At 35.6% G+C, this 22,063-nt stretch overlaps 1 protein-coding gene across 1 annotated transcript in view; it reads right to left on the bottom strand.

Moving 5' to 3' along the window:
• URB1 (URB1 ribosome biogenesis homolog) overlaps positions 1 to 21,506 on the bottom strand; it is a 99,123-nt gene extending 77,617 nt beyond the window's left edge. Inside the window, exons 1-5 of the mRNA XM_074300780.1 lie at positions 21,219 to 21,506; positions 14,992 to 15,131; positions 13,452 to 13,603; positions 11,750 to 11,882; positions 1,096 to 1,192 (exon numbers count right to left, since the gene is read on the bottom strand). Of these exons, the coding sequence (XP_074156881.1) occupies positions 1,096 to 1,192; positions 11,750 to 11,882; positions 13,452 to 13,603; positions 14,992 to 15,131; positions 21,219 to 21,357 (661 nt within the window). The 5' untranslated portion in view covers positions 21,358 to 21,506. The remainder of the gene's footprint in view (positions 1 to 1,095; positions 1,193 to 11,749; positions 11,883 to 13,451; positions 13,604 to 14,991; positions 15,132 to 21,218) is intronic.
• Between the last annotated feature and the right edge of the window lie 557 nt (positions 21,507 to 22,063).

Genomic DNA, 22,063 nt, shown 5'->3' with positions numbered 1-22,063 from the left:
GGGATGGGGGTAAGGTGAGGAAAATTTGGAATAAAAGGTTTTGCAAGAGTCAATATTGGAAAAATTACCCATGCATATGCTTTGTAAATAAATAAATAAATAAAATTTAAAAAAATTTTAAAGACTTTCTGAAATAAAGAAAGCTGAAAAAAGATTCCTCTTTTCCTGATAAAGTGATGATTTAGACAAAAATGTTAGGATAATAGGAATAGACAACTAGGATAAACAATGTAGCATCTCCTTTTAAAGAAAAAATATATATATTTTGGGCTCAAGTTTTACAAAAAAAGGAGCTTCCTGTTAACATTATAGCACTAGCATTCTCCTTTCACACTCCATAGATAATTCAACAATCCCTCAGGCTGAAGAGGTCCCCCTGACCCACAAATCATCATCACATTTCAGGTCTAGTTCAAGGTTCCAGGAGGTCTCTTGTCCTGCAACTTCCCCTCTGGTTCCTCGGGGAGGATGAGGAGGACTAGAGATGCAAATAGGCTAGAGTCTCATACCAGGCCCTGCTTGTTCAGGAAGTATAGACTGGGTCAAAGGTGAAGCCTATTTCTGAGACGGTAGTAGCCCTGTGCTGCTTCTAAGTCAAAAGCTTCAAGTCTGCCCAGCCCAAGAAACAATAAAGGAATGAGTCTCAAATTTTGCTCATTCTTAGACAAAGGGAGGCAACCAGATAGTACTCAATTCACATGAAACAGGTTTCTAAAAAGTTTATTTTTAGTTCTAATAAGCAGCACAATGGTCTTAACAGCACAATTACCTGAGTTTCAGTTTTTTAAACATCAGCACTAGGGAAAGTCATGCAAGCAGTACTTGTGAAAGCCACAAAGACATCTTTGCTTCCAAACTATGGAAGGTATTTGTTTGTTCTTTGTTAGGTCATCTCTCAACATTCCAGATAGTAAGACTTTAATATACCACTGTTATTTTTGGTCAATGCTATTAACGCAACAAAAGCTTCTTTTATGTTTTTATAAATAGTAGCTGGTAACTCTAGTTCTTTTTTTCTAATCAAAGCTATTCAAATGAGTTTTTTCCCAAAAGTATTAACATCCTTCCCTTAGAAATACATGAATACATGAATACCTTTCAACTCCAACACTCGTGCTATGGTATTATCATCACCAGCAATTAAAAAGGAAAGGGCAAACTGGATATATGCCAATCGAACATCTGGCAGCCCCTATTGGAAAAGGAAAGAGATATGTTACATACATAGGTACATGGATATAATTTTAAAATGTTGATAATGCAGGGTTTGATCAGCACAGGTACTTCTAAAAACACAGTTCACAATACCTCCAGGTTTTCATGTATTGCTATGGCCAAAAAAATAAATCATTACATATGGCAACCTTTTGGTGCTAAATCTCTCCAAACTTAGTTGGGCTCAACTCAAGGCCCAACTGAAGATCTATGGTTAGGTTTTACCAAAAGCTTTTCTTCTAATTTAGGATCTGTCATAATTTGTGCTCCAACAGGCTTTTAGCAAAAGACATGTGCATGGTACATCTACCTTGCACATGAATACAATAAATACTAGTAGATTTCCCTCCTTCTGAATGTTATCATTCTGAAAAGATTTATACTATTATTAGTTTTTTTACATCCAACAGATATTATATAAATACATGTGAACAAACAGCATACATGATATAGGTTGTTAAAAGCATTTAATCAGTCAAATTTAGCATATATATTTTCAACAAGGAGAAACTAGGCACTTGCGGCGAGCACTAATTTTTAGGTACATAGAACATCATGAACATCATCAAACGATCTAATAAGAGATTACTTGGTACAGTTGGAGTAAGAACAATAGTAGCAATAAATGATTCTCTGACTCAGTGATCATCAGATGTCCTTCCAGGACATGTATTCAAGACTAACAGAGAACTTACCAAAATAAATGACAACTATCCACCTTGTGATTCTTTTTTTTTTTTTTTTTAATTTTTTTTCACATTATATATGCATGAGTAATTTTTTAAAATAATATTATCCCTTGTATTCATTTTTCCAAATTATCCCCTCCCTCCCTCTACTCCCTCCCCTTGATAACAGGAAATCCCATACATTTTACATATGTTACAATATAACCTAGATACAATATATGTGTGTAAATACCATTTTCTTGTTGCACATTAAGTATTGGATTCCGAAGGTATAAGTAACCTGGGTAGATAGACAGTAGTGCTAACAATTTACATTCACTTCCCAGTGTTCCTTCTCTGGGTGTAGTTATTTCTGTCCATCATTGATCAGCTGGAAGTGAGTTGGATCTTCTTTATGTTGAAGATTTCCACTTCCATCAGAATACATCTTCATACAACACTGAAGTGTACAGCGATCTTCTGGTTCTATTCATTTCACTCAGCATCAGTTGATGTAAGTCTCTCTAAGCCTCTCTGTATTCCTCCTGCTGGTCATTTCTTACAGAGCAATAATATTCCATAACCTTCATATACCATAATTTACCCAACCATTCTCCAATTGATGGACATCCATTCACCTTCCAGTTTCTAGCCACTACAAAAAGAGCTGCCACAAACATTTTGGCACATACAGGTCCCTTTCTGCTCTTTAGTATTTCTTTGGGATATAAGCCCAGTAGTAGCACTGCTGGATCAAAGGGTATGCACAGTTTGATAACTTTTTGGGCATAGTTCCAAATTGCTCTCCAGAATGGCTGGATTCTTTCACAACTCCACCAGCAATGTATTAGTGTCCCAGTTTTCCCACATCCCCTCCAACATTCATCATTATTTGTTCCTGTCATCTTAGCCAATCTGACAGGTGTGTAGTGGTATCTCAGAGTTGTCTTAATTTGCATTTCTCTGATCAGTAGTGATTTGGAACACTCTTTCATATGAGTGGATATAATTTCAATTTCATCATCGGAGAATTGTCTGTTCATATCCTTTGACCATTTATCAATTGGAGAATGGTTTGATTTCTTATAAATTAGGGTCAGTTCTCTATATATTTTGGAAATGAAACCTTTGTCAGAACCTTTAACTTTAAAAATATTTTCCCAATTTGTTACTTCCCTTCTAATCCTGTTTGCATTAGTATTGTTTGTACAGAAACTTTTTAGTTTGATGTAATCGAAATCTTCTATTTTGTGATCAATAATGATCTCTAGTTCTCCTCTGGTCATAAATTCCTTCCTCCTCCACAGGTCTGAGAGGTAGACTATTCTCTGTTTCTCTAATCTATTTATTATCTCATTCTTTATGCCTAAATCATGGACCCATTTTGATCTTATCTTGGTATATCCACCTTGTGATTCTTGTGGGCACAAATGACAGTCAAAAGAAAACTTCAATATGATGCCAATGCTTACAAAGTCTTGACTAAGAAATCAAAACTATGGATACAGAGGAAATCTAATTACACAAATTTTGAAAAAAAAAATGCAGAGAAGATTAAAAAAGGGGAGGTAACAAATCACAATCCTGTGAAAACAGTCAGGAATGCTAAATGACAATAGCGTATTTGTTGGAAGAAAAGGAAGATAGATGGGTAGGACCTATATAGATAGGTGGATGAGACTAATAAAAGACAACAAGGAGAAGGCAGAGTTTACCAACTTTTACTCTTACTTCTATTTTCTCTACCAAGGAGAATGATCACTGCATAAGAACAGCAGAATAAAAAAGATTCACAGGAAGCTGACATTGAAAAAAGTAAAACGAGAACAAAAACATCTACTTTCTTTTGATGAATGCAAGTCACCTAGCTCAGATGTACTAGCTTCTTAGGCACTGAAAGGAAGTGGCAGATGTGTTTGCTGAAACTCTATTAGTGTAATTTGAAAGATCATGGAATATAGAAGTAGTAGCATAACTATAGAGATAGGCAAATGAGAGAAAAGAAAAATTGTTGGGGGTGGGATGGGACAAACACAATTGGTCAGAAAGAAATTATAAGGGATATTTTGTTGATACTGAGTACATGGCAGAAAGAATACTGCTTGTTGTTCATAAGGAAGCAAGGGCCCTGTTGCTTTAAAGTCAAGAAGATTTTTTGTACTTGTGGGTGTAGGACAGCAGGGGACCTGGTTCTTGTTCCAGAGCCAAGAGGAGAACTGGTACTGTCAACTACAAGAAAGCAAGGGTCCCTCAAAGCTGTGCTCAAGTACCTCTTCCATGAAAGTCAGTCATTTTCCCTTATACTATTATTTATTTGTGTTGTATTATATTGTAATCACTTTCACACAACCCCACCCCCAAGAGAATATAAACTCCTAAAGAGCAAGGATTGTGTTATTTTTGTCTTTGTAAGCCTAGTATCCAGCCAAATGCCATAAAACTTAGGGGCCTTGGAAAAATAATTGCTGAATAGAATCGAATTCTAGCTCTAACATTTTATATTCTAAAGTCCCTATAGTTCAGATACAATAAGCTCATATTCTAATTTTCCTTTAGTTTTAACAGTCTATATTTTTTCTTTTATTTATTTATTTTCTATTAAAGCTTTTTATTTTCAAAACATATGCAGGGATAATTTTTCAACATTGATCCTTGCAAAATCTTGTGTTCCAATCCCTCTACCCCCCACCCCACACTCTACCCCATCACTTAGATGGCAAGTAATCCAGTAAGTCTATCACCTTAATTCCTAGCTCCAGAATTCCATGTTATAAGGTCCCTTGGTCTAAGATCCTTTCTGGCTCTGACATTCCATGTTCTAAAGCCCTTTGGTCTCTGACATTAAACGTTATATGCTTCTGGTTTAAAAAAAAAAAAAAAAAAAAAAAAAAAAGAGAAGAAAGAAGAAGAAGAAGAAGAAGAAGAAGAAGAAGAAGAAGAAGAAGAAGAAGAAGAAGAAGAAGAAGAAGAAGAAGAAGAAGAAGAAGAAGAAGAAGAAGAAGAAAGAAGAAGAAGAAGAAGAAAGAAGAAGAAGAAAGAAGAAGAAGAAGAAGAAGAAGAACAACAACAACAACAACAACAACAACAACAACAACAACAACAACAACAACAACAACAACGTAAGGGTCATTTCTGGGTAAAGACTGGATTGTAGGCCAGGGGAGCAACAAGTGTTTCTCTCCGTGGACTATACCACCTTGAAAATTCTAAAAATCAGCAGAACTTCAGAACTAGTTCTGAAAAAAGCAACTTGAAAAAGTCCAATGCTTGGAACAGTGGCTATCCTATCACCAAATGACAGAATCCACCTTAAACATAAAGTTCAAAGTCAAGACAGATTAGGAAAATGTGCAACAAAAGAACTTGACCATAAAAAGCTACTATGGTGACAGGGAAGATGGAGGAAAAAAAAAAAAGAAATTAATGTGAAACCACTAGGAAGTCACAAAGAAAAATGCTATTTGGACCAAAATCCAGCAAGAATTCCTGAAAGAGTTAAAGAGACATAAATGGGGAGGAGGGGAGAAATTAGGGAAAGAAATGAGAATGAATCAAGAAAGTTATGAAAATAGAATTAACAGGCTAGTAAAAAGAGGCACAAAAAAATTACTGAAAAAAATAACATCTTAAAAAACAGAATCGGCTTAATGGTAAAAGAACTCACAGAAGAACTCCTTATGGAGCAGAAAGAAACAATGCAGATATCATGAAGTCACAGGATCACAGAAGATTTAGCAGCTTCCATATTAAAGGAGCAGAGGGCTTAGAATATGAAACTAAGAATAACCTACTCAACAAAACAACATAATCCTTCAAGGAGGGAAAAAAAAAAAAAAAAAAGAACATTTAATGAAATAGAAGACTTTCAAGCATTCCTGATAAAAAGACCAGAGCCGAATAGAAAATTTGACAAACTAAAAACTCAAGAAGTATAAAAGTTCAACATAAAAGAGAAATCTTAAAGGATTTAATATGGTGAAAATATTTATATTCCTATGGGAACTATATGGGAAGATGATATTTGGAACTCCTGAGAACTTTATCATTCTAGGACAAATTACATAGAGAGCAAGTGAATGAGTTGATTATGTCGGAATGTTCTCCAAAAAAAAATGAAGGGATGAGAAAGAGGGATGTAGTGGGAGAAGGTGGAAGGGGGAGATAGAATGAGGAAATTTTTCTCACATAAAAAGGGTGGCATAAGGAAGAACTTTCACAATGGAGGGGAAAATGAGGGTATGGAAGATAATAGTTTATCTGAAAGAAAAAAAAGAAACTAATGATTGAAAGAACTGGTTGAAAGAAATTAAAAATACATGAATACATACACATCTATTTAGATACATGCATATACATATACACGTATATATCTATACACACACACACACACACACACTCAGTTGCATATAGAAATGTGACTTATCCAATAGGGAAATAGAAGAGGAAAGGGATAAGAGATATGGACAGGTGGGAAGGGGTGGGAAAGGAGGTAATAAAGGGGAGGGCAGATTAAGAAGGCAGTAGTTAGAAGCAAAATAGATTTTTCGAGGAAGGACAAGATAAAAAAGAAAAGAGAGAGAGAAAGAAACAGAAGATAATGGAATGGAGGAAAATACATAGTCATCATAACCATGAACATGAATTGGATGAACTCATCCATAAAAAAGAAGAAAAAAATCAAAGTTATCTGTAGTTATATGAAAAAATGCTCTAAATCATTATTGATTAGAGAAAGGTAAATTCAAACAACACTAAAGTACTATCTCACATCTATCAGAAATGACAAAGATTAGAGGGGATAAGGAAAAAAAATTAGTTAACATTAATGAACTGTTGATAAAGTAGTGAACTGGTAAAACCATTCTGGAGAACAATTTGGAACTAGACCCCAAAAGCTTTAAACCTTTGCATTCTTTGATCCAGCAATACCACTACTAAATCTATGTCCCAAAGAGATCAAAGGAAAAGGAACTATATGTACAAAAATATTCCCAGCAGCTCTTTTTGTAGTGGCAAAAATAATAAAAATTCTGGGATGCTCATCAATTGGGAAAAAGCTGAACAAATTATGGCATATGATTGTGATGAAGTACTAGTGTGTTGTGGGAAATAACAAGAGGAGTGGTTTCAGAAGAAAACATGGCAGGATTTACATGAGCTGATACAAAGTGAAATGAGAAGAACCAGGAGATCATTGTACACAACAACAGCTTTGCTGTAGTGATGATCAACTGTGAAAGACTTAGGTGCTCTGATCAATAAAATGATCCAAGATAATTCCAAATGACACAAGATGAAAGAAATCAATGTTCACCAGGCTAAATTACAAAGTTCTTAAAGCTGGCTGAAGAAAAGGCTGGCCAATGTCATGGCTTACAATTCTGAACACAACAATATAGTAAGAGTTACTGTGAAGGGTTAGAAAGAGAAAAAAAATGTAGTTCCTTCTCTCTAGATTATTCATAATCTACTTCATAATCTATAAAACTATAGGTCACAGTTATAGGGCTTTTTAAAGATACACAAAGCAATTTTCTCACAAAAGCCCTAAAGGTAGGGATAACAGTATTTGAATTACCCTTTTCAAAAATAAAGGCATTGAAGTGCAGAAAAGGTGGGTGACTTACCCAGAGTCACAAAAATAAAAAGTTTCTGAACTAGTCTAGAGCTCAGATTTCTTCATTCTAAGCCTTACAATATTATATTGTGCAATAAGAACTTTAAAGCACCGATATATATGTGTATGTGTGTGTATGTGTATGTATGTTTGAATATACAAAAAAAATCAGCTTCACAAACACATGATGTAGGAAGATGACTAGATAGCAATTCACCTAAAAAAGATGTCAGAATTATAGTGGACTGTAAGCTAAATATGAATCAGCACTCATGATTACAATGAAAGGTACACCTGGCCTAGCTGATCTTTAAAGTTCCTTCTACTTCTAAATGCAATGATAAATGAATAATACATTAGTATTTGAAAAATTTTAAATCTAAGAGAAATCCTAAAAAGAATAAAGAAGTATTTGGTCAAATAAACTAGAGATAGTTCCTTCTAGTTGAAATAACAAGGTTTTAAAAAATTTGCTGTAAATCTTTATCTACTTTTAATACTCACTAAGAAAGATTTGGAGAGAGTTTACTTGAAGCTTTCAGAACACTTGGAAGATGAAAGAAACCAATTTGGCAAATGAAAAAAAGCACTTAAATAATCTGTTGCTAATATGTATGCCTGATGAATATCCTCACTAAATAATAAAAATGTTCAATTTCATGTTTTCTATTTAAAAACAGAAATTCCATTGGAGACAGGATATGTGAAATGGAGCCATCTGAAATAGTTTTATAGCCTTCTTATAAACCCATCATTCACACTTGCTATCTCCCTTGGGCAGAACCCATCAACCATAATTAAAACTATTTAATAGCTGCAAACAAAAAACATAAACTTGCACATAATGAACATCACGAAAACCTTCTCTGAAGTTATGATTTCCAAGGGTCTTATTCTACCTAGGATTAAAGGGACTGATTTCCATAAAAGAAAATAAGCTCTAAAAATTTCCACAGAAGAAAATCATCTTTCTAAAAAGTAACTTGCTTACTTCAGGAAAAGAAATCATTTCTTCCTGCTAAGTGAATAATAACTCTTCACCACATGCTATGGCACATTCTCTGAGCTAGAAAGAAGAGTAGAGGGTCAGTGATCTTCCATGGACATTAGCTTCCAAATTTGCCTTTCCTATAAAGGAACCCTTGGCTTTTGAAGTCATTCCATTGCAAAGAAAATCTAAAATGTATTGGCTAATATATAATCAAGATCAACCACCACTGGCACCATCCTTCATATTCAGCAATAATATTATATAGCAACAACAAGAATAAATCAAAACGCAAAGAGGAAAACAATAATGGAACTACAGAATATGTCATCTATAAATAAAACTGTTTGAAGAAAAACCAGCAAAAAAAAGTAGAGTTGAAGAATCAAAGAAGAATGCTTCCAACAAAAAAAAAATTTTAAGTAGGGCACCAAACCAAGTATCGATCAGAGAAATCCAAAGAGAAACCACAATAGGTCATTTTTCTAGGACAAGATCATAAAATCAACTCATAGGCAAGTAACCAGGGCTAAAACTATGGAACGGGGGTAGGCCAAGCAGGATCCCAGATTCTAGGCTGAAACTGCAGGTCTGAAGCTCTGACATACAAGTAGGATTCTGGTTTCATCTCCAGGGCAAAGACCAGGGATAGACCAGCATCTTTATAGTCAGAACAATTTTAGCTTCAACTCACTAGCACAGACCAAGAAAGGCTGGTAGCGCTATCATAACAAAGAGCTGTATCTAGGACTCAGATCAGGGCTGAGTGATCAGAGCAAGGGTTAAGGAACCTAGGGGTCTAAAGTTCTATCACTCTAAATATGTAGGTCCTATCAGTAAGTTAAAAGGGACTGGAGCCACCAACTGTCCTCTTTGATTACCATGCAGAAGCAAGTTTGTAATGTGTTGCCTAGGACCAAAAACCAAAATCTAGAGTCTGGAAAGCTCAGTCCAGGAAGGAAATGATCAGACTGCTTAGAATTTTGCTATATCCCTAGACTGAGCCATCCTTGATCCTCAAAGAACATACCCAAAGAAGAAAGTAGAAGGACCTCGGAAAATACAGACTGGGACAATACAAGGCTCTGATATCTACTGCAGAAGTGAGAAGAATGGCTCTCAAAAATTTCAGTAAATAAGATTAGAAGAATTAGTATATCTGCATTTACATATGTATATATAAATATTATTATCCCCATATGTATGCATATATGTTTATAACAACAAATTTCTTCAATTTGTTTAATATTAGCATTTAATAATATCATGTTTAATATTTAATAATCTTAGGAAAGGCTTCAAGCTAATTATTGAGAAGTGTTTTAATTTTAGTAATCAAAAAGATGGTAAGAATAAACATGATGAGTAAAGCAGCAAGCTGAGGAGCCGTTAGAGGCTAAAAATGAGTATGATCAACTCTTTTTTTTTTCTTTATTAAAGCTTTTTATTTTTCAAAACATATGCATGGACAATTCTTCAACATTAGCCCTTGCAAAACCTTGTTTTCCAATTTCCCCACCCCCTTCTCCCACTCCCTCTCCTAGATGACAAGTAGTCCAATATATGTTAAACATGGTAGAAATATGTTAAATCCAACATATGCACATATATATATATATTTATAGAATCATCATGCCACAAAAAAAAAAAAATCAAATCAGACTAGTAAAAACAAAACAAAACAAAACCAGAGAGAAGCAAAATAAAAAGCAGACAAACAACAGAAAGAGTGAAAATGCTATATTGTGTTCCACACTCTGTTCCCATGGTTCTCCCTCTGGGTGTAGATGGCTCTCTTTACCACTAAATAATTGGAACTGGTTTGAATCCTTTCATTGTTGAAGAGGGCCATGTCCATCAAAATTGATCATTTTATAATCTTCTTGTTACCCTGTATAATGATTTCCTGGTTCAATTCATTTCACTTAGCAGTGCGATCAACTCTTTACCCTGTAACATTGTAAACTAAACCTTAAAGATTTCTAAAGTGTGATTTGAGATACCAAGCTAGCTTAACTCTCTAGATTCTAAGATCTGCCCTCACAAGGTCCCTAATTACATATCCTTCACTGCTACCACTTCCTTTATGCATACTGACAACAAAACCAAACCCTTTTCTTTCTTTTTCCCTTCTGCTTACCATCTAGTTTGTGTGGGTAGGTGTTTTAAATGGAACTGCATATAAGCAGAGAGTGTATAAATTCAGAAATAATGTCTAAGGGCATGGAAATCTGAAGTACATCTGAAAGAATTAATTCATTTAGTTTTAAGATTTCTATCCTAGGACTGAGCTCTGATTGGTGAGTATGTGTGAAATCTCATCTAAACCATTCTATATCTAATCATCCCAGAACCATGCTTCACTCCCCATTTAGCCATTTACCAGGCTAAGAGAACTTGCCTAGTAGAGATGCATTTTTCCATCTGCCACAAATAGAATTTTCTCTTCCCAATATGTCTTCAAAATGAAGCTGGCTCTTCCTTTACTTTAATATCTCTCTTTTGTTAATTTGGGATTGGTCAAATTAGGTTAGACAAAGTTTATTCATCCATTCTATTATTTCAAGCTTAATACTGGTTAGGAGTGAGTTTTAGTTTATCAAGCACACATTCTACAATATTTAACATTTATTTCTGACCAAGGAAGAAAGGGAAAAAGGTGATTTTGAAAAAAAATTATTTTTTCTGTTACTTGGAAAAAAAAATAATTCAACCTAACCCACAATTCACTTCCTAGGTAGCACAAATCTTTTACTCATGCAAGTGAAGCTACTTTTTCTTTAAAAGGTATAAAGATATTCCTTGAGACTTGGTTTCCTCAGGGAAACTTATACTATGGGTAGCACTTTACTGCCTGAGGACAAAGTGGCCCAAAAGAGCTAGAGAGGCTCTGAGATGGCTGGCTGGTAGATTGAGATGGGATATCATCTCAGCTAAATCAATTCAAAAAATTCTCAATGTCTGTCCTTATTGATTCTTCTCTAGATAAGATTAAGTAAATCTTCTTTTGTTGACTATTGAATGATCCATGAGTGTGTGCCTCATTTGGTTTCAGTGTGAAAATTAAATCACCAGATTAGACTCCATTCTCAAACACCCGAATAACCCCCATATTCACAAAATACACCTTTTTCATACTACTTCTTACATTTTAGTTTAAAACAGAGGAAAATAAAAACAAGAGAAAGGAAAGTAAGTATTTTTAAGAAAACTGTGGAATAACCAAATAGAATTTTAAAAGAGAAGTTAAATGTTCTTTACCTTTGGACTTCTTATTTTCACCAAACCATACAATGAATTTTTGTTGAAGTCAAATCGGCTATAGAAATCCCTGGCAGCATCTGGACCCTGCGCCACCATAGCTGACATAAGGTTCAAACAGGTTTGACTCATTCTGTGTGTACAGTAAAAGAAAATATAAAGTTAATTCAAAATAACGTTTATATATATATGATTTTACAGTAAGAACAACTCTTCCATGTGCAAGGTACATTAATATTATCAGCTAATCAGTTAAATAATAAAAATTTACTAAGCAGAAACTGTGTGCCAGGCACTATCCTAAGTACTGAGGATACAAAGAAAAGCAAAAAATTAGTCCCTAGGACAGGAAGAAAGAATTTTAGCTGAAACTTGAAAGAGGCAAGAATGAAGAGGGAAAAGAATTCCAGATACAGGGTATAGCCTATCACATGATCACAGATCACAGAATAAGAAGACTGGAAAAGTAGAAAGGGGTCAAGCTATGAAGAGTTTTAAATGCCAGAAAATTTCATATTTGATCTTAGAAAGAATGGAGAATGTTGAATGTTGAAATGAAGTTTACATGGTCAAATTTAAACTTAAGGTAAAATTACTTTGACGGCAGAATTTAAGAGGGACTGAAATGAGAAGACCTAAAGTAAGTAGACTTATTAGAAGGCCACCACAATGGTCCAGAAGAGAGGCAATAAGGGTCAGAACCAGGATGGCAATGGTATCAGAGGGGAGAGGTCTCCAAAGGAGAAATGGGGGAAAAAAGGAGAAGACATTATATGCTTAGAGAAAAAAGGGATATTCACAGGGAGATAAAGTAGTATAACTGAAATATCATTGTATCTGATATCTACCTAGTTTCAAATACTGGTTCTAATTACCAATTGTGTGACTCTTCTGTAACCCTAAACGTTCTCATCTAAAAAATGATGTGTTTGGACCCCAAATCTAAAATTCCTTCTGTCTCTAAAATACCTATAAACAGAAACTCCTGCTTTTAGGGAAACTGAGGACAAAAGTGCTAAAAGACACAATTATAATGATTCACTGCCATGAGATTTTAAAAATGAGTATATGAACCTTATGTAAATAATCATATGCATTATTTCTGCATTTGGGAGAAAAAAAGAAAAAATATCTCTTGATAGCATGTATTTCCTAAGAGGACAATACTATATATAATAATTGTATGATAACAATTACATGACTAATATTATAGGACCTTACACTGTCAGAGTGAAAAGGAACTTTAAAAATGATTTAATCTACCACTTATTTTGCAGATGAGGAAATAAAGGCCCAAAATGATGAAAGAAGTTGCTCAAGGTCAAAGAGGGAGAGCAAAAAGTTGAAACTCAAACCCAGGCCTTCTAATGATAGTACCATGTTTTTTCTATTCCCACACTACTCCAGTTTTCAACTTTATAGGCTGTATACTTTCTCTGACATACTTTTTTGATGTTTTTTGATGCTGTATACTTATTGGATACTGGCTTAATTCAGAAATAATCTCACATAAACATGTTTCCCTGACCAAAATATAAGCTGTTATTTGTTGTACCATCAAAGTACTTAACAGAATGGTACTAAGTACAGTCAACTAAAATGACAAATAGATTTTTTACTAGAAAAGTCTGAAGGCAAAAGATCCTTGTTAACAGCAAAAACAAAAGTTAAAAACAAGTGAGATACATGGACAATGACTTACTTGTAGTTTGAAGCATTTAGTGATTCATAAATCAGTTTCATATGGCTAGTCATAACTTTTTTCATGATGTTAGTTCCCACAACATGAAAATGAGAAAGATCACCTGCTGTTCGCAGTAATATGGCTTCTAAAGTTTTAAAAATTAATATCCTCTGAAAAAGATAAAATTAAGCATTTCACAAATTTCATTCTTTCCTTTCTAAAGAAAAAAATAAATCCCCCTTAATTATAACTGTTTCTTATTGTCTTCTAATATCTTAATGACTAAAGATTCTTACAAATACTCAAGATTTCAAATGGTTTACCAAGGATCTCAAAACCAAATTTTCAACTATATAAAATCCTGCAAAGACCAAAGTCAACTCTACCTATTTCTGAAATCTGTGGACTATTGTTAGTTTTTTTTTTTTTAAATCTGTTCTCATCTTTAACTGTCTTTTGTCTCCTGTATTGATGACTAATCATATTCAAAGCTACCTTTAATAAAATGCTATTTCACTAAATTATATTCAGCACTATAAATAACTATTCACCATTAGAATTCTTTCAAAAAGACATGAATATCCCTAGGTAATCAAAGGATATAAACAAACAGCTCTCAACACAATTACAAACTATTAACAGACATATAAAAGAGTGCTTCATCAAAAACAACTCTGAGGTTTTACTTCACATTTAGCAAATTGACAAAGATGAAAAAAAGGTTAAAAAAAAAGTTAATGTTGGAGGATATACAGAAAGATAGGCAAAATGATACACTATTGATATTGATGAATAGGTCCAACTATTCCAGAAAACAATTTAGAACTGTGCTTAAAAAAAAAAAAAAAAAAAAAAAAAAAAAAAAAAAAAAAAAGTTGACTAAAATGTTCATATATTTTGGCCCAGAGATTCCACTCCTAGGGCATTTAGAAAAAAAAAAGTCCCATATAGACAAACATATTAATAACATTTTTAAAAATCATAGCAAAGGATTAAAAAAAATGGGTATATGAGTACAATGGGATAATTCTGTTCAATAAGAAACTATGAATACAAATTCAGTGAAACAAAGATTTATATGAATCAGTTCAGGATAATGTAAGCATAGAGAAGGAAATAATATACACAATAACTACAAAAATGGAAATGGGAACAATGACAAAATTAAAAAGGCCATTCTGTACTACAATGACCAAGAACGGTCCGAGATGAGGAAATGGGTTATGCTCCTTTCATCAAAGAGAGAGGGAACGAGGTTATGAAATGTGGCATCTGCTGCCATACACCGTCAGTGTGTTGGTTGTTTTTGACTTTAACAATGTTACTAGGCAAAGTTTGCTGGGAAGAGGAGTATATCTGAAGATAGTTGGGACAGAAAGGGGCATCAATAAAATATTTTTTAAACATCTTAATAAAAAAAGATGGATTTTAGAAACCACAAGGATAACAATAAAAATCACGTCTTACTAGATACATACAGTTCCTATTCTTCATATACCAACTCTGACGACAGGATAGATCATTTTTCCTTTGTAATGAATGTTTAAATGAAACTTACTTCATGTTCAGTTCTTTTTTCTCCACTTAGAAGTTGGAAAATTTCTGAGCACTCAACAGAAATTTTTATATATCCTTCCACGACATCATATAGTCCAGTTTGTGGTAACATTTTGGCAATGGAGACAAAAGTTTCCAAAGCTGAAATAAAAGTTACACGTAGGCATTAACAGAAGTAACCTTTTACTCAGTTAACTATATACTGATACTTCTCCCTTTCCTCTTCCCACCTCACCAGAGCTACTTTTGCCCTGGGAGTCAAATATGGGAGTGGGGAGGGGGAGTGGGGGTTTGGGGCAATCTGCAGATTCAAAAGTAAAGGGAGAAAGGTATAAAAATTGGAGACAATTTGGAGGTGCTGACTTAGCAAGTTAGACATCTGAGAACCTTAGTATTTTCTCCCACTTAATCTGAGTTTTTCCCTTTCATTTTCTAACACTGTCTGAAATCCTGCCAATTAAGAGGTATGTGGATTAACAGGAATCTCCTCTTCAAAAACACAAAATACTTCACAGCAAGTTATTTAACCTCCCTGGCTTTTATTTGTTCACCTATAAAAAGTGATAAACTATATAACACTAGTTGACTGCTTAGATTAACTTCTAGTTCTAAGATCCTACAATTTGATTACCTAGTCATTTACATATTAGTGTTACTAAGTCTACTCAAAGTGCTTTCCCCAGCTAAGAAATTATGAGGGGGAAAAAAAATCCATCTGGAAGCAAAGTGAGGAAAGAAGGGCAATACTGAATTATGGAGAACTTTGAGTGGTGAGTAAATCCAAACAAAGTACCAAAACTGATTCTGAAAAACAGAAGACTATTGGGAGCCATGGGAAAAGGGAAGAAAAACAGTCTTCATCTTTTTTTCTATTCCTCAAGTCATTTCAATAAACATTATTATTAAACACAAGGTACTGTGTTGTATGCTGGAGATTAAAAATAAGAAACCGGGGCAGCTAGGTGGCGCAGTGGATAGAGCACCAGCCTTGAATTCAGGAGGACCAGAGTTCAAATTTGGTCTCAGACACTTAACACTTCCTAGCTGTGTGACCCTAGCCTCAGAAAAAAAAAAGAAAGAAAGAAACCAAAACAGTTCCAGTTCCAATTCAAGAGGCTTGGAGTCTATAAGAAAATACCACACACACTTGAAGAAGAATGAGAAGGCTTGTCAGTGAAGGATTCTTAGAGGAAGCAGCAACTAAGAGAAGGCTTCAAAGATTTCAAAAGGCAAAGGTGAGATGAGGTCACGTTCAGGCAATGACAACAGCTTTTATGTGAGCACATAAGGGAGAGATGAAAGGTCAAATTCAGGGGACAGAAAGTATAATCCATGACTGACTTCATTGAGGATATCTGAGTTCTTACTGAGAGAAGTGGAGAGGAAATAAAGGAATGAGACATAGATTGGAATAGTTCTAGCATTGGTATTTACCACATATTTCAATCAATCAGTAAATATTTATTAAGCACCTATTATGTGGCACAAACTAAGCTAAGTGCTGGAGATATAAATAAGACAACTCTTGCCTTCTTGAAATTACAATCTAATAATGTTCAATTAATTCCTCTACCAATAAGTGTTTCGACTTGCTTGAAACAAATAGTGTTATGGAATAATAGCCCAATGCACTGAGAGGTTAAGTGACTTGAACAGGGACACACAGCCAGTAATTTGCAGGGGTAGTATTTGAATTCAGGTCTGCCTGGGGCAGCTTTCCAATATCTTACAAATTAAAACAAAATTTAACCAAAAAGTTCATAATGGAAAAAATTGTAATAACCACCAAGCAAATATAACATAGCAGAGCAGAAAGAGCACTGGACTTCAGTCAAGACACAGGTTCAAATCCTAGCTGTCACTTATAAACTATATGATGTGGGGCAGTCACTTTACTTCTGAGTCTCAAATTCATTATCTATTCAATAAAGGATATAATATAGGCACTATTATCCAATTTGCAGTTATAAGATGTAAGCTCTTCAAGGGCAAAAGTTATTTCCTTTATCTTTGTACCCCTAGGACCTTGCACAGTGCCTGGCACATAGTGAATCTTTTTAATAAAAGCTTCTGAAAGACTGAATCAAGTAAGGTAATGCTTGTAGGTAATTGTTTTTATAAGTGACTGGAACATAGTAAGTGCTTAATAAATGTTTCCTGACTTAAAATCATAAAAGGCTATATAAATATCAGCTACTGTTATAATTATTGCTGTCATTGCCTACTTCAGAATTATTTTGATCAAAGGATATGAACAGACAATTTTCAGATGATGAAATTAAAACTATTTCCACTCATATGAAAGAGTGTTCCAAATCACTATTGATCAGAGAAATGCAAATTAAGACAACTCTGAGGTATCATTACACACCTGTCAGATTGGCTAAGATGACAGGAACAAATAACGATGAATGTTGGAGAGGCTGTGGGAAAACTGGGACACTGATACATTGTTGGTGGAGTTGTGAAAGAATCCAACCATTCTGGAGAGCAATCTGGAATTATGCCCAAAAAGTTATCAAAATGTGCATACCCTTTGACCCAGCCATACTACTACTGGGCTTATACCCCAAGGAACTACTAAAGAAGGGAAAGGGACCTGTATGTGCCAAAATGTTTGTGGCAGCCCTTTTCATAGTGGCTAGAAGCTGGAAGATGAATGGATGTCCATCAATTGGAGAATGGTTGGGTAAACTATGGTATATGAATGTTATGGAATATTATTGTTCTATAAGAAATGATCAACAGGAGAAATACAGAGAGGCTTGGAGAGACTTACATCAACTGATGCTGAGTGAAACGAGCAGAACCAGAAGATCATTATACACTTCAACAATGATACTGTACGAGGATGTATGCTGATGGAAGTGGATTTCTTCAACATAGAGAAGAGCTAATCCAATTCCAATTGATTAATGATGGACATTATCAGCTACATCCAGAAAAGGAACACTGGGAAATGAGTGTAAACTGTTATTTTTACCTTCTGAATCCAATTCTTCCTGTGCAACAAAAAATTCGGTTCTACACACATATATTGTATCTAGAATATACTGTAATATATTTAACATAAGACTGCTTGCCATCTGGGGGACGGGGTTGGGGGAGGAAGGGAAAAAATCTGAATAGAAGTAAGTGCAAGGGATAATGTTGTAAAAAATTACCCATGCATATGTACTGTCAAAAAAAAAGTTATAATTATAAAATAAAATGAAAAGTAAAAAAAAAAAAAAAGAATTATTTTGAGGTACTACGGTATAATCTACTAACATGATAGTCCAATGCATCATTCTGGCTTGGAGATAATCTTGGAATTTCAAAGCCTAGTGGAATTTACTGAACAGCTAGGTAGATTACAAGGTAATCTACTAGGTAGATCACTGAGCCAGAAGTCAGAAACACCTAATTTCAAATCCAGCCACTGACTAGCTATGTGATCCTGGGCAAGTCATTAAATCCCTGTTTGTCTCAGTTTCCTCAATTGTAAAACTGAAATAATAATAGCACCTGACTCTCAGGGTTGTTGTAAGGATCAAATGAGATAATATTTGTAAAGTACTCAGCACAGTACCAGGAAAATAGTTCATGTTATAGAAATGTTGGCTGCTACTAATATTGCTGCTGCTACTACTTATTTATTTAAGCATTGATATGTCCTACCAAACTGGAAAGGCTTTAAGTTAGAGCCTAATTCCTATGTCTATCATTTAAGAACCAGTTGAATTGTCTGGAGAAGCTCATCATTAGGTTGACCATGGACCAGTGAAATTTTCAGCCACAGAAAAAACTGGGACACTGATGCATTGTTGGTGGAGTTGTGAAAGAATCCAACCATTCTGGAGAGCAATCTGGAATTATGCCCGAAAAGTTATCAAACTGTGTATACCCTTTGATCTAGCAGTGCTACTACTGGGCTTATATCCCAAGGAAATACTAAAGAAGGGAAAGGAATCTGTATGTGCCAAAATGTTTGTGGCAGCTCTTTTTGTAGTGGCTAGAAACTGGAAAATGAATGGATGTCCATCAATTGGAGAATGGTTGGGTAAATTATGGTATATGAATGTTATGGAATATTATTGCTCTGTAAGAAATGACCAGCAGGAGGAATACAGAGAGGTTTGGAGAGACTTACTTGAACTGATGCTGAGTGAAATGTGCAGAATCAGGAGATCATTATACACTTCAACAATGATACTGTATGAGGATGGAACATAGAGAAGAGCTAATTCAGATCAAATTGATCAATGATGGACAGAATCAGCTACACCCAGAAAAGGAACACTGGGAAATGAGTGTAAACTATTTGCATTTTTGTTTTTCTTCCCAGGTTATTTTTACCTTCTGATTCCAATTCTTCCTTTGCAAAAACAACAAAAAGAAATTCGGTTCTGCACATATATATTGTATTTAGGATATACTATAATACATTTAACACGTATGGGAATGCCTGCCATCTAGGGAAGGGGGTGGAGGGAAGGAGGGGAAAATTCGGAACAGAAGGGAGTGCAAGGGACAATGTTGTAAAAAATTACCCATGCATATATACTGTAAAAAAAAAAGTTATAATTATAAAATTAATTTTAAAAAATTAAAAAAAAATTTACAAAGAAAAAAAAAAAAAAAAAGGAAATTTTCGGCCACAGAAATTCCGAAAATCTTTTTACTAAGTCCACATAATGGAGTTGCTATTTCCATTGATGGCAATTATATAGCTACAGAAGAAATCACAAATGCTTGAAGTAATGGAGTATCTCATAGTTTGAAATACTAGACATTTTATGATATGTTAAATATATTAAATATTGTATTTGTAAATGTGAATACCATAAAATGTAAAATTCATATATATATTTGCTACATTAATATTTGTGAGTAACAATTAGAGTTATCCAAAAACCAAAAAGACTTGGCTAATGACAAACTATGGCTTGGTCTTAATAAAATTTCTTCTCCAAAACTTTTGAGGTAGTAGCACATCTATTCCCCATTTTACAAATTGGAAAGGTAAAGTGAAGTGTCCAGGATTAAAAAGCTAGGAAGTGTTTATTAAAATCTTAACCTAGATTTATCGTGTAAATTCTTAAGTGTGGGACAGGGAAAGGGCACCAGATTTGAAGGGAGAAGTTGGTTTTGAATCACAGCACCAGATTTAACTCTGGTTCACTGCCCTGAGAATTTCTGGAAGGAAATATCATACCAGACAATCTCCAAAGTCTCCTCCAGCTCTAAGTTCTCTGAATTTAATTAAATAAACTCCTCAAATGCAGGGCTTCTGCTCTAAGTGATGGTCATTAAAATGAAAGGCAAACTTTTTTTTTCCAACTATATGAAGGTCCTATTAAATATATTTTTTAATCAAGTCCTAATTTTTGCTGTAGTATGCTAATAAATCATAACTATCAAGAGTTGTCAAGTTATCAAGAATGTATTAAGCACCTACTAAGTGCCAGTCACTGAGGATACAAAGGGCAAAAACACGCTAACAATTATGTGCAAACAAGAGACGAAGAATAAATGGGATTAATCTCAAAGGGAAGGGACTAAGATTAAGGAAGAATATATATGGCTTCTAGAAGGTGGAACTTTAGGATGGAGTTGAAGAAAGCTAGAGAAGCCGAGAGGAGAGTTCACGGCATGAGGGAAAGCCAGGGGAAAATCCCCAGAGGTGGGAGATGAAGCGGTCCTCAAACTTTTTAAATAGGGGCCTGTTCACTGTCCCTCAGACTGTTGGAGGGCCCGACTAGAGTAAAAACAAAATCTCACACTGTCTCCGCCCCTCAGCCCATTTGCCATAACCCGGCAAGCGGAATAAACGTCCTCAGCCTGGCCCGCGGGCCTAGGAGAGGAAGCGGGGTGACTGTACTTCAGGGTATAAGGAGGGGATTAAGATGGCGTTCACTGACTATGAGAGCGAAACTATACAATCTGGGTTTTTAACATCAATGTGACAGCTGGGTGAGGATGAGCAGACGCGAGATCCGGAAACTAAAAGAGGCCTCGGAGAAAATCTAACTGTATTCCGTAATTTTATAAATGAGGAAACAACCGCGGGAGTGAGCTTCAAAGGTGTCACTTGGAACAGCATGTTAGAATTGCCCCAAGAGAGGACGCACACGTGGAGAGGTATCACAGAAACTAACAGGAATCGGCCCCACGTGCCCGCTGGAGCTCCGCCCCTCCCCCGACCTTTAACCCCTGACCCCCGATCCCGCAGCGTGGGATGCGTACCTGACACCATAGTTTGAGGGTCTTTGAGCTGTGCCTTAAATTGCTGCCCGGTGAAATCTTCCCCGCGAGGCCTTTTCGCAGGACCGGCCGAGGAGGCCTTGCTCGCTTCCGAAAGGGCTTTTCTCTTTGGGTTTCCCATGGCCAAAGAGTCGGGACGAGCCTGTGTGGATATCTTAGGAAGCGCTGCGCGCAGGGCGCAGACCGCCGGGGTGCAACACCGGACAAACCACGTGGGGCGGAAGGAGGAGGACCCGGCGCGAGCTAGAGAGCAGGGGCCGGAAGGAGTCTGGCTTGTTCCTAGCCGCGCACCGCGAGCGAGCGAGCCCGGGGGAGGGGCTTGGATAAGGGGTGGGGCTTCTCAGTGAGCTAGCAATGCGCGGGCGCAGAAAAGGCCCTATGCTTGTCTCCCGAGTCTGCGCAACTTGGTCACGCCTTCGAACCGGCTGTGCTCTGTCTGAGGGCATTAGCCTGCTCAGATCACAGAACTGGAGGCGGGAAGCTCTGAGTTCAAATTTATCCCAGGATGCTTACTAGCAAAATACTTCATCTCAGATTACGTCATTTTCTTTATCTGTGAAACAGGGATAATAGTAACAGCGCTTACATCCCTGGGTTGTGAGAATCAAATGAGAACATGGTCAAAGCACTATATAGAGGCCTATTTATTTATTATTGTTCATTTTACCTTGTTTTGTGGCTTTAGTGTAAAACTGGGGTTTTGGAAGTTCATGTCTTGGTCTCCTAATCAGACGCTTCCAGAAAGAGTTGTGCTTTAAATTCTTGCTCACTGCTGCAAAACAGAGTAGTGATTTGTTTTGTGCTGGTGGGAGCTAGAAATACATTTT

The sequence above is a fragment of the Sminthopsis crassicaudata genome, chromosome 3, assembly GCF_048593235.1.
Source record: "Sminthopsis crassicaudata isolate SCR6 chromosome 3, ASM4859323v1, whole genome shotgun sequence".
NCBI lineage: Eukaryota > Metazoa > Chordata > Mammalia > Dasyuromorphia > Dasyuridae > Sminthopsis > Sminthopsis crassicaudata.
Note: the sequence above shows the minus strand (reverse complement) of the source record. Positions and strands in the feature narration are given on the sequence as shown.